The sequence below is a fragment of the Hemibagrus wyckioides genome, linkage group LG05 (assembly GCF_019097595.1).
Source record: "Hemibagrus wyckioides isolate EC202008001 linkage group LG05, SWU_Hwy_1.0, whole genome shotgun sequence".
In the NCBI taxonomy this organism is placed as follows: Eukaryota; Metazoa; Chordata; class Actinopteri; order Siluriformes; family Bagridae; genus Hemibagrus; species Hemibagrus wyckioides.
In genome coordinates this window covers 20,615,278-20,627,566 of record NC_080714.1, presented here as the reverse complement: position 1 = coordinate 20,627,566, position 12,289 = coordinate 20,615,278, and the positions used below count along the sequence as shown (strand labels likewise).

Here is a 12,289-nt window from a genome sequence, read left to right as displayed (position 1 = left end):
AAGTATAAAAGTATACAAGATATATATATTAGTATAGTAGTATATAACTATAGAAAGAACAAATTTAGAGGCAGGTGAGGGAACTTTTTATATATTTATAGCTGTAATAATGCTGTAAGGTAAATAATTTCAGGAGCTGATTTGTATGTTCCACAAAATAGATATAATAATATTAGACATGTGTAGACATATATACAGTGAAGATGTAATCACTGGTAAACTGCTGCAGTGTAAGTGGAATAAAACACATCAGAATTTTGAATAAATGCAACAAGCATGACTTCGAAACTGCAACCATAATGACAAGACACTTCAGATCGTTTGTGCTATTGGTTTTATTATTGTCATTATCATCATCGTCATCACCAGTATTATCCCCACTTCTAATAACAGTGGTACAAAGAAAAATAAGAAAAAAATCCAAACCACTCATTCTCAGTCATGGCTTAACATTTTTCCCCATGTTTTGAAAAAAGAAGAGAGTAAGAGAGTGTGGGGAGAGTAAGAAAGGAGAGTGAAAATCTAAATTCTGTCGCTTGAGGACCATATGGAGGCTTGTGAGAAGGCCGCCATAAGTCGAAGGCTTTTGTTATGGAAATTATACTTTTATTTTTTGGCACTTTTCATTACTGCGCAGCCAAGCTGGGCACTTAGACAAAAGACAGAAGGAAAAAAAACAGAAAGAGAGAGAACATCAACAGATCTCCTAATACAGAGAATGATCCCATGTTGACAACAACTGGTCAACGCAGCCGACAGCAGATAATTAGCTAAAGAAGGCATGTCCCTGATTTTGTGTTTTCTGTCCAGGCTTTTACTGGTACCAGTTTATACAAAGCAAAAAAAAAAATTTCTAAGAAAAGAGGAAAAGCAAAAGGATCAGATATTTTTTCACATGCAGTTTCGTATTATTGCTGTGACATATTTACAAACATATTTACAAGTTCATCAAAGAGAGGAACAATGTTTTTCCATGAAATTCCGTTGGTAGTCCTCTGGTGATAGTCCTTAAGAGCTAACTGTGACCTTTGGACAACATGTCGACCGGATTCCCCATCTTCATACTGACATTGCTTGACATACATTAAAAATGGTTTATAATTTGATTGCAAAGTAAAATAGAGAGGTAAAGCTAGTCATAAATCTTCAAATGTCCTTGTAAAGGCGGTTATTCGTGTTACTAAGGGCTTTGCATAATAAAACAATTCTTTATTCAGTGGGTTTTATCATTGCTTTTTATCTTAGGCTTATGGTTTGAAAGCTGGTATGCAAGAAAAAAAAAGAGAAAAAGACAAATGAGCGAAAGATGAAACATAATGACTCATTCACAGACATGATGCATTGGTGGGTAATGAACTGGGCTGAGAAGCTGAGAGCAGGAAAAGAGTCTACATGCTGTCTCTGTTGCTGCACTCGCAGACTTGAACCACACTGATTTGAGGACAATGAAAGTCGATTGTTAAGAGAGAGGTCATGGATGCATGGGTGGATGGATGGATTGAGAGAATGGAGGGTGGGAGGCAAGGGGATGGGCAGAGAAGCTCATCTCTGATTCCCCGTGGGTTTCGCACTATTACGGATATTGTGTCATCCGATTTAGAATATGCAAAGCGCTGACGATGCATTCGCCTGCTGCTGCCTCGACCTTCCTCGTCAAGGTCAGACTCAGCCTCAATTACTCTCTCTCTCTGTCTCCCCGCCTGTCCACTAGCACCTGTTCACCCTGAGAGAGAGCGAGCAAGGAAGAGAATGACGGTCAGGATGAAAAGAGAGAGAAGGGATACGAGTGGAAAAAACTATAGAGAGATGTAAATGAAAAGGAGAGGACGTTCATACTCAGTTAAGACTCCCTCATTTAATGCACTGAGCTCTAATCTGGATTTTCTAGAAAAGAATAATAACACCACACTGTCCTAATACTACACTCTGTGTCTACATCACAGCATTTGAACAGAATTGTGTCTCACTGCTGCACGCCACCGGTGCCGTCGTTACTGTTCTGTTTACTTCACCCTGTCACCGGTGACAGATATTCGCTTTGAACCTCGTTCCTGACCCAACGTCAAACGCCGCCTGTCTAGAAGCTACGCTTCACATCACAGCGCAGAGGCATCAACACTGATGAGGAGGACATAATGAGACAGTGTATGTGTCCTTCTTTCCATGAGGTTTTATTTTTAGCACGCTTTAAACCAGCTGAAAGCTAGGTGCACGTACAGACCGCACTGTAATGCTCGATTATTAGCCTGCAGGTTTCTCTGACCTGTCAGATTCCCTCTCTCTGCAAGACAAGCCATTAAATATAGCATCGCTATCCTTCGGACAAACCTTCATCCCCTGCCCCACTTCATTTAGAGACCTGTTCTGATTTGCTTTCTTCCATCTGTAGCGCAGATAAAAGTGCAGCCTAAATGTGCCACGGATGGAGGTAATCTTGATAATCGTTGTTGTTTCAGTGCTCATTTTCAGCAGCCTGACTTCAAAGGCAGGACGCTGATTGGGGTAAATGATGATACATAGAGTACACACACTGAAAATGATCATAATGACCTAGCTATAACTGAGACTATTTATCCTTTAATCTTGTACACGCGGCTCGATCGGCATCAACGCTATCAAAGATATTAAATGCCGTTGTGGCAGCACTGTATTCAGTGTTAGCATTAGCGTTATTATATCTGAAAATGTTGATTGTTTGATAGACTTTATCTAACCCCATCTGCAAGGATTCACAAATTAGTTGGAGCAAGTTTCACTTATCTTTCTGTGAGGAAAAAAAAAAATGACATACCTTTTACATGTGATTATGTGACTAGTACGTCATCACATGAAAAATCGAACCACATGACCTACATGGGACAAATTAAATGAATCATGTTTAAAAATCATATGTGAAAAATGAAATCCATATGATCCACCATATGATGTGAAAACGTTTTCTTAAAAAGGAAGGCAGGTAAAGGAAGGCAGTGACGTGTTTAAGACTCGAATATGGACCAGATGAAAATATTTCAGAGGACCAAAAAGAATTAATACTGCAGCAGAATTGGTTGTTCAGATCATATGCATTAATGTAAATGGTCTAGCTGGAGGCAGCTCATCAGACCAGTGTTTAGCTACAGGGCTAGACACATTGCCTCAGAGGTTTCCACAGACTTCATATTTCATGTTATTTACCCTCTCTCATCTGTCTTTAGCAAACTGACAATGTTGCATGGATAAAAGAATAACTGGACACTGAAATCATAATGTTTAAAGACAATTGGACTGTCTTAAGTGTTCAGAGTCTATAGCACTACTTAAAAGTTAGACATGAAGCGAAACTATAAAAAAAAAAGGATGAATTGTCTGAATTAAAGCCCTAAAACTATCAATAACATTCAGTCAGTTTGTCTGTTTGATACGGTTCTGAACAGGAAAATGTAATGCAACTGGAATTTTAGTAGAATATCTGTAGATATTGTCATTGTCCTCATAAACTGTTACATCATACTGTATAGTGTGTCGACATGACAAATGGTAAATAGTAATCAATTCATTTGACTGAATGTCAAGCGTAGATACTCGATTACACAGCATCAGCACCAGTGTTAATTCAGAGTTAATTAGGTGAAATTCCTGGGTACAATGAATGATAAACTAGGGAAAAAAATAAACGACCTCATATTTTGCCGTTAAGAGCGCTGCTAGTCACTACAGGCTTAAAAATGAAAACGGCTTGTTTAATTGTGATTTATTTTACACTGGAGATGAAATGAGTAATGTTTATGGATATAAATGAAGTTGGTGCTACTATCAGGGTGCAATGTGTGCCCAGGCATCACTGAGGGATGATTTTCCCAACCCAATGCTAATTTATCCCAAATAAAAATGACAACAACGAGATGGAGGATGACTTTGTGGTTTGTGTTCAGGCTCGTTCATTTATTGCCCTAAGTGGTCTGCAGACAGGACAGCTATGATTATACAAGTCCATTGCCGTGCCAAGGAAGAATTATTGCCTGTGAAACAAAGTATCATTCCAAACTTCTCAAACGTGTACATTGTTCCTCTTTAAAAAAAAAAAATAAAAATAAAAGACAAAAAAGACAAAAAGAAAAATGCTAGAAGTCACATGGACTTTTTCTTTCCTACAGTTTCATCATGCATATAAACATTTTTCTTTCAAGAGCAGCATCTTACAAGGTCAATGGTGGTATTTAGTATTCCAAATACACAGATGAATAAATTAAATAAATAACATCAATAAATAAGAAAAAATAAATAAATAAATAAAAGAATAAATAGTATATGAATAAATACATAAATAAAATAATACTGATGTGGTAAGAAATGAGGTCACTGTTTTGACAGAGGTGAATGATGGACAGTGAGTTTGGGATGGACGGGTCAGAGGTCGTACCTGCCTCTTAGTGAGGTAATAGCTAGAATGCGGGGCGGGGGTATTTCCAGGTAGAGGGAACACTTGAAGAGTCAGTTTGAGCCAAAATGGCAGAGGAAGACCTGCATCGTGGGTTGAGATTGCTTCTAAATGTCATCGTTAGAGTCACCGTGAATTGTGAGAATGATTCAAATACTGAGATATTGCATCCTGTTAAACAGGACCGAAAGCAACAGGTTTTAAACCGGAAGTGTCTTTAAGTTACACCTTCCTTGTTTAGTCCTTGATATCTGCGCATGGTGAGAAAAACACTGTTATTCTGAAGAGTCCTCAAAACACTCACGTTCCCAAAGATCACTCTTCGATGAAATATCGGGTTGATTGGCACAACCAAAGACAATAAATAAAATGCTGGAGGTTGGGACCGTAATAGAAAAATAACACCTGTTGGATTAAAATTACTAAAGACTGGCGGAAAAAAAGTTTTCAACTTTTTAGTGGCCTTTTTTTTTGCAAATACTGTCATTATTGACATTGTCATAAAAGTTGGCAGTTGCAAAAGAATTCAGCTCTTAGCAAAACAAAAAAAAGCAGCATAAAAATACATGAGGTCATTTTTTGTTTGTTTCTAAAAAAGAAGGAACACTGTTGTCCTTTTCTGTTTTCCTTTTTTTTGTTTCGTTTTCATATGATTTGCTATAAAATATCAGGATTCTAAATATTATTACTATCGTTGTTATTATTATTTTTATGATTATTATTATTATAGTCATTGATAAAAATTCACATGCCAGGCCTCATAATAAGTGTGTGTGTGTGTGTGAGTATAAGAGAGAGAAGCGAGAGAAAGAGAAAGAATGTGAGAGAGAGAAAAACAGAGTCTTGGAGTATGTTCTTGTGTATCTGTGGACATTTAGCAATAAGAGTGAAGAAAAATCCAGCATTGGTTCATTATTGTCTTCTCATTATTGTTTTGCTTTTTCTTCCCCAAAGTGATCTCAGCGAAAATATTGCTTTCTAAAAAAGGAAGGGAAAAGGCGCATTTGTTTCTCTGTGTGTGTGTGTGTGTGTGTGTACAAGGGCTTAGTGAAGGATTAATTAAATGTAGAATTTTTTTTCCCTCCTCATCCATTTTCTCGATGTGTGGTGCTCAGTTCTCAGAGCCGGACTCATCCTCATCTCCGGAGCCCTTGAAGCAGGCCGACTCATAGTGCTTATTCAGGTACGACTTGAGCGCAAAGGTCTTGTGACAGCGCTTGCAGCGGTAGTGCTTGAAGGCAGAGTGTGTCTGCATGTGGGCGCGCAGGTTGGAGCGATCGGCGAAGGCTTTGCCACAGTGGGCGCATGCGAATGGCTTCTCGCCAGTGTGTGAGCGCATGTGGCCCTGCAGCAGCCAAGGGCGGCTGAACGCCTTGCTGCACACACTGCACTTGTGCTTGAGGTCATGCGTGAGCACGTGCATGGCCAGCGCTGGCATGGACACATACACCTTGCCGCACGTTGGACACTTGCGTGCCATCTTGCTGTCCAGGCTGCGATGCGTCTGCTTGTGGCGGCTCAGGTTGGACGATGTGGCGTATGTCTTGCCGCACTCGTTGCATGTGTGTCTCGCGCCCGATTCCTTTGTTTCTACAGCACCTTTGCGTGCTTCCTTGGCATCGCCTTTCCTGCGTGAACGGCCATCTGAGATGAAGAAGCCGTCTGCCGTGTAGCCATCACTCTGGCTTTCGGACTCACCACTGTAGTAGCCACGGGCCGTCAGACCGGACTGAGGGCTGTCCGGATGCTCCAAGTCTGGCTCACAGTACTCCTCTCCTCCACTGTTTACCGGAGCGTAGAGTGGGTCAGACACAGCCGAGCTAAGCTTCTTCTCACCCTGATAGGCTGATGGACTGATGTAGTCCTGGATGTAGCCTGGGGAAAGAAGAGAGGAGATGCACTCAGGCTTAAATGTACAGTCAACAATTCTGGTCTTGAGTTTGTGGTTTCAAAGCTCATCATGTTAACGAATCCAGCTCCTATATTCAGAAGCCACACCCCAAAAACAAATGTATAATAGAATGACTTAAAACTAGTTCAAGTCACCAGCTTTCTTAATCAATATCCATATGATTAAGAAAACTGGTGCAGCAGAAACAGAAACTCTCCCTAGTCCTGACTGATTGGATGTTGATGGCCCACAAAAGCTTTTTCTTTCATTTACAATCTTGGGTGCCAGAGAGACCAGAATGTCAGAAAGTGTTTTGACTTATAAATTACTGACACAAGCTTTAATGCTAATATGCCGTTATCACTAATGACTAAATAGAAGTATAATTATTCAAGCTAATCAGGTGTATAATTATTACACTGACATGAAATTAATTTCTTTAGTCAAATACTGTTATTGCAATAAGAACACTCTAACTGTTTATTACTGCAGTTAAATTGCATTAGCATTAAAGTGACACCAACATTAATTGGCTAATAGGTAATGATGATGATGATGATGATGATGATGATGATGATGATTGTATAATTCCATCCTACTATCTGCAGTCTCCTTACTTCAGAGTACATAAAAATCTCAAAACTGTGTGTCTAATTGTGTGTTGAAGTGAATGTGTGTATGTTACAAAGGGTCTTAACACGGCGATAATGGCTTATTAAGTGGTGTAACTGTGTTGAGGGTACAGACACCCCCTGCTGCTGCAATTTCTCTCTCTCTCATCTCTCTTAGATGAAATAATCTTATTGATTAGCTAAATTTCTTCGATAAGATTACCAAATGGCCTCCACGGGTAAGTGGTTGTACGCTTAATTTTCTTCTCCATTATTCCATGATAAGAAATCAGTGCTAGGGCTTGTGTTATGCCACAGGCTACATTATTCTTTTCCTCACTCCAGGCCCCACATTAGTCCTGTTTGAAATACAGTCAGACATTCAAGTAGAGTCAGTGCTCAGAGTAATATTAATAAAGCAATTCTGAAGCCAGACATATTGACTGCTCTTTCAACGCAAAGCAACCCCTTTTTTTGCACTTGTTCACTGCTAGATAAATGACTGACCCCTGGCACATCATTCAGAGATGCAGACAGAGAGAGACATAGCGAGAGAGAAAGAGAGAGAGAGAGAGAGACAGTCGGGTGTTGCTAAAAGGTTTCCTGGCAGCCGCTGGGTCTTTTAAATCATTTCAGCCACATTATATCCGCGCCGGAGTGGCAGCCGTTCGTCTCGATGTTTTTAACCTAATAGCTATCGCGTCGCACACTGGGTGAGAAATCCTCTATCACATTTAACATGAGAACTAGACAGTGTCGGGGAAAAGCCATTCCACCAGCCCTCTGAACGCAGCAAACCGAGAGAAATGAAGTATTGACTGCCTGTTAATGAAATTCACCGTTTCCATGCTGATCAATAGGCTATCTGCTGTAAAAAGCAGTGCAACTGGTCGTGCAGTAAGCAACACGAAAGTGCCAAAGAATAAGAAGAGACATGACGGTTTCAGTAACTGAGCTACAGTCAAAGAGAAGAGCAAACGGATTAAGAGAGAAGGAGAAGGAGAAGGAGGAGGAGGAGGAGGAGGAGGAGGAGGAGGAGGAAATTGCTGTTATTGTCCATCGAGGGTCACAACATCACCTGCCTTGCTGCCGTAAGCATGTTGAAGTGCCTTGAAGGGCCAGGATCATTATTAGACACGCAATTAGAGCGCTTTTAATGCCCTGCACTCCAGCGGCCTTTTCACTGCACAGCAATTCTGGAAGCAGTGCCTGTAGAGGAAGGCAAGCTCAGCGAGCTTCTCAGTGCTTAAGGTGCTTACGCATGATAAAATCCCAGCACAGCCATGCACATGATAATGATCCGATAGATAGCATTAGTATCAGGCAAGCAGGAGCACAGTATGAAGTATGAAGAATGAGCCTATTTATATCAATTAACTACTTCGTATATACCACAATACGTTGATATGTAGGCTTTCAGGAGTTCTTTAATAAGTGTAAAAGCCTTAATTGGTCTCTATTCATTACTGTTGTAATGCTACCGTAATATTTTCAGATGCAATTTAGTGGAGAAGTAGTTATACTCTCAGGAAAAAATGGATACTCCATTGTAACTTTCAGATTTTTTTTCCTGTCTTATGTATCTATTACTTAGAAACATGCATGTAGTGTACAGAACCTTTAGAGCTTTAGTCTAAAATGTCTAATTGTGGACCATTTTAAATCATATATCCACATTTTTGGTAGACAGATGCAAATTAAAGGTATAAAAGGTACCCTTGATTAAAGATGCCAGCCCATTTTAATTTTTTTAATAACAGTCTAAAATAAATTTGGAAAAAAAAGGAACCTTCTTAGTCTTCTTACCTTAACTTCTACATTTCATTTAAATGAAATAAAAGTAAAAATGTAACCAAGCATCTGATATCTAGCATTTCTTACACTAGTTGATAAAGCAGCAGGTTATGAATGTGATGCCTTTCAGTGTGCAACAGGTCCATGTTGGCCTGGGTTGGATGTTCGGCTAAAGTCTTTGGCCTTTTTTTGATCAAAATAGGTGTGATTGTGTGTCAGCCAATAGTGCAATGCAAAGCAGAGTATTTTAAGGTTTCAGCCTCTGTGAGATGCCTGTATTAGGTCACCATTCTGCCCTTTCGATCAGAGCAGCACCTTTACTTCCTGCTGTGGCTGGGGATAGAAGGCCATTAACAAACTTGCCAATACAGAGATGTCAGGAATCAGATCTTCCTAAGATATGAGGAACTAAGAAAAAAATTTATGAGAAACTAAGAAAAATTATTTTTTTTTCTCTAAATTAAACTCCAGCATACAAAGAGACTATAAATAAATAAATAAATGAATTATGTATACATGCACAAATGTATATATGCCTACAAAACTAGTAAGCTAGATAAAAATTGATTTATGTTCAATTTTTATGTTTATGCGTATGTCCCTACCCCCTCCTATCGAGCTTATAGCATTCACATCATAGCATTTAGCAAATGCTCTTATCCAAAGCACCTCAAACAGGCACCAGTTTAATGGATTAACTTTGACATTGACCGTAAAGTGATGGTCTCTCTTAATAAAAATAATTACTGTCTACCATTTATGATAATAAAAATAAACAATTAATTCATTAGACAGCTCTTTAAAAAAAAAAAAAGAAAAGAAAAGAAAAGAAAACTGGAGAATGCTACCTAAAGTATTATTGGGAATGTTTTACTGCTAAAGCCTTTGTTCTTGAAGTAATAGACCAGGAGCTCTTCGAGAGTAGTGCTGATGCTTGGCAAAAATCACTCATCCACAAGTGCAGAGCTGTTTTTTCCAGTTCTGTCTAACATTAACCAGTTTTTAATGCAATAGTGAGCAGTTTTGGGACATCACTAAAGACAATGTGTCTATATGACTGTACAATACAATAATATCACATCTAAACATATCACAACATCACATGAGACTGTTATTGCTTTCTTGAGAATCTTATATATATATATATATATATATATATATATATATATATATATATATATATATATATATATATATATATATATATATATATATATATAAACACTACCCTACATACCGCAATGTGAAAGCCTGCAGGATAACAAGTCAAATGTAAGAATAGACCTGTCTACTTTTGTTTTCTTTGTAAGCCAAACTAGTTTTCTTAGTAAGCCATCAGTTATAAAACATTCTGGCTCAGATATGACTGAATTTGCTGTTTTTGCAACAGGTGGGAAAGCAACACTTTCTTCCTCTCTGACCCTTTCTCCCGCTCAGTCTAAATCTCCTGTCAGCTTATCTTTGAAAAAACATCATAGCACGACAGAGGGGAGCGGACATCTGCTACCCAGATCTGCCCAAAGAGGGAGAGAGAGAGTGAGACAAAGAGAGAGAGACAGAGAGAGAGAGAGAGAGAGAGAGAGAGAGAGAGAGAGAGAGAGAGAGAATAAGGGATCACAGAATGTCCCCAGCTTAGCATTGCCTTGTCCAGCATGCTTGTATTTAAGACTCCAGCTTCCTCAGCTGTGATGCTATTTGTCCTTTTGTCTCTCTCTCTCTATCTTTCTGTGGTGTGTGAGTGCATATTTACAGTGCATCATGTGATTATAGTCAATACTGCTTTGTGCATTCTCATTTTTCCTTCTTCTTCTTCCCTTCATATGTTTTTACACCCAACACCCCCTCTCTTCCGGTTGTTCTGTACTGTACTTGAAGGTCTCTTGTGGCGTCAGTGACTGAAATCCTGCCCCCCGACTTGGTTTCATATGTTGCAAAAGGAGGGGAAGGAGAGAGACAGACTGCGAGAAAGAGGAAGAGAGATGTGCTCGAAAGAAGGATGGGGGAGGATAGAGAGAGAATGATAATATACATGCCATAGGGGGTGGACTGGACGGCAGTAGAAACTCAAGGGCAACATGAGCTAAGGACAAAAGCATTATCCAATCATGCCCCGGGACACTTTTGGTCCAAACAGCATCTCTGTGCTCACAGCAACAGGAGCCTGTCCACATAAGGAAAAGGACTTAGCACTTAGCATTAGCAGTCGCAGTGAAACAAGCCCGTTATCAGCAACATGCCAGAGCCTGGTCATATGGCCTTATTTACATAAGCCAATCACTACTCCGTGACCTGGATTGTGTCTGCACATCGCCCGAGTCAAAAAAACACACAAAAGTCCACAACCACGGCAGGAGCTCAGGATAGAGAGGGGGAGAAAAGGGGGGTGAGGAGAAAGAGGGTTTAAGGATTATACAGAAGGCTAAAACAACAACAAAACACCAGGCTGAACATCTGGTGATATTTCTCTGGGTTAAATAAAATCATCAGCATGAAATGCATCCTGGTTTTGCTCTGCTACAGATATGTTCAAATAAAAGCAGTGACTTGTAGCTGGCAAGATAAAGACATTGAGCATGTGCTTGCATAAAGTGACAGATATCCCACACTTGCATACACACAAACTCACCATTCTCACTGAGCCGGATGCCCAAACTGGTTACAGAGTCCGTGATAGAGCGCGTGAAAGTGAAGGACTCATCCAGGTGATGGTGATGATGATGATGATGGTTAGATGCCACCACAGGAGCCGAGGAGAAATCATCCAGCTTGATCTTCTTCACCAGAAAGGAGCGGGGCATGATTCACGCACACAAGAAGCACTACGCATGGACGTCAAAGAGGGGAAAAATTGGGGGAAAAAAAGACTCCTGGAGCAAAAAAAACAGTGCAGCAGCGAAAGCTGAATCGTGTATCCGTGTATCTGTTCAACTTAAAGAAAGAAAGGACCCAAGAAAAAAGAAAGGGACTGAAAGAATGAAGGATGGAGATAAAGAAAATGGAGAGCAGGCAAGAAGAGAGACGATGGACGAATGCGATGCTGTGTGTGTGCTCTACTGTACGGACCACACGCACATGCATACACTCCCTCTCTCTCCCATTCGTGGAGAAAAAAAAACAGGGGGGAAAAAAATGAAAACACGTTCAGCACTGGATAGCTCCTGGGCTGCAGTGGGGGCCGCTTAGAGAAAGAAAAAGACAGAAAGACAGTGGAAGAGGAGAGAGAAAAGACAGAGTGAGGACAGAGAGAGAGAGGGAGAGAAAGAGAGAGAGAGAGACTGTGAGACTAGCTGAGATCAGCAGTCAGCCAGGCTTATATGGGGCGGCAGTGGGAGAGAGATCAGGTGGTACTCAGCAATGGAGCTGCTTAGCTTTAATCCATCAAATGTCCCCCGGGACACACATCAAATTACTACTGAACCGTCTGTGCATTCACACACACACTCTCTCTCTCTCTCTCTATCTCACACACACACACACACACACACAGACTGGGGAACACAACCAGACCCCCTTCTGACAAGCCGCCTCCCCTACTTTCACCCCCACTCATTCACTTGGCTGGAAGGAGAGCGA

At 40.3% G+C, this 12,289-nt stretch overlaps 1 protein-coding gene across 1 annotated transcript; it reads right to left on the bottom strand.

Moving 5' to 3' along the window:
* Positions 1-317: 317 nt before the first annotated feature.
* scrt2 (scratch family zinc finger 2) lies at positions 318-12,016 on the bottom strand. The gene is made up of 2 exons (XM_058388997.1): positions 11,343-12,016; positions 318-6,295 (listed from the first exon to the last, which is right to left on the bottom strand). Exons 1-2 carry the CDS (start codon positions 11,512-11,514, stop codon positions 5,532-5,534), a joined length of 936 nt encoding a protein of 311 aa, XP_058244980.1. The 5' UTR covers positions 11,515-12,016; the 3' UTR covers positions 318-5,531.
* Positions 12,017-12,289: the final 273 nt, after the last annotated feature.

What these genes read in the sequence shown, in the direction of transcription:
- scrt2 (XM_058388997.1), bottom strand. Translation starts at nt 11,514, where the DNA reads ATGCCCCGCTCCTTTCTGGTGAAGAAGATCAAGCTGGATGATTTCTCC. An exon ending in CATCCGGCTCAGTGAGAATG is followed by an intron (nt 6,296 to 11,342) that starts GTGAGTTTGTGT and finishes TTCTTTCCCCAG; the next exon opens with GCTACATCCAGGACTACATC.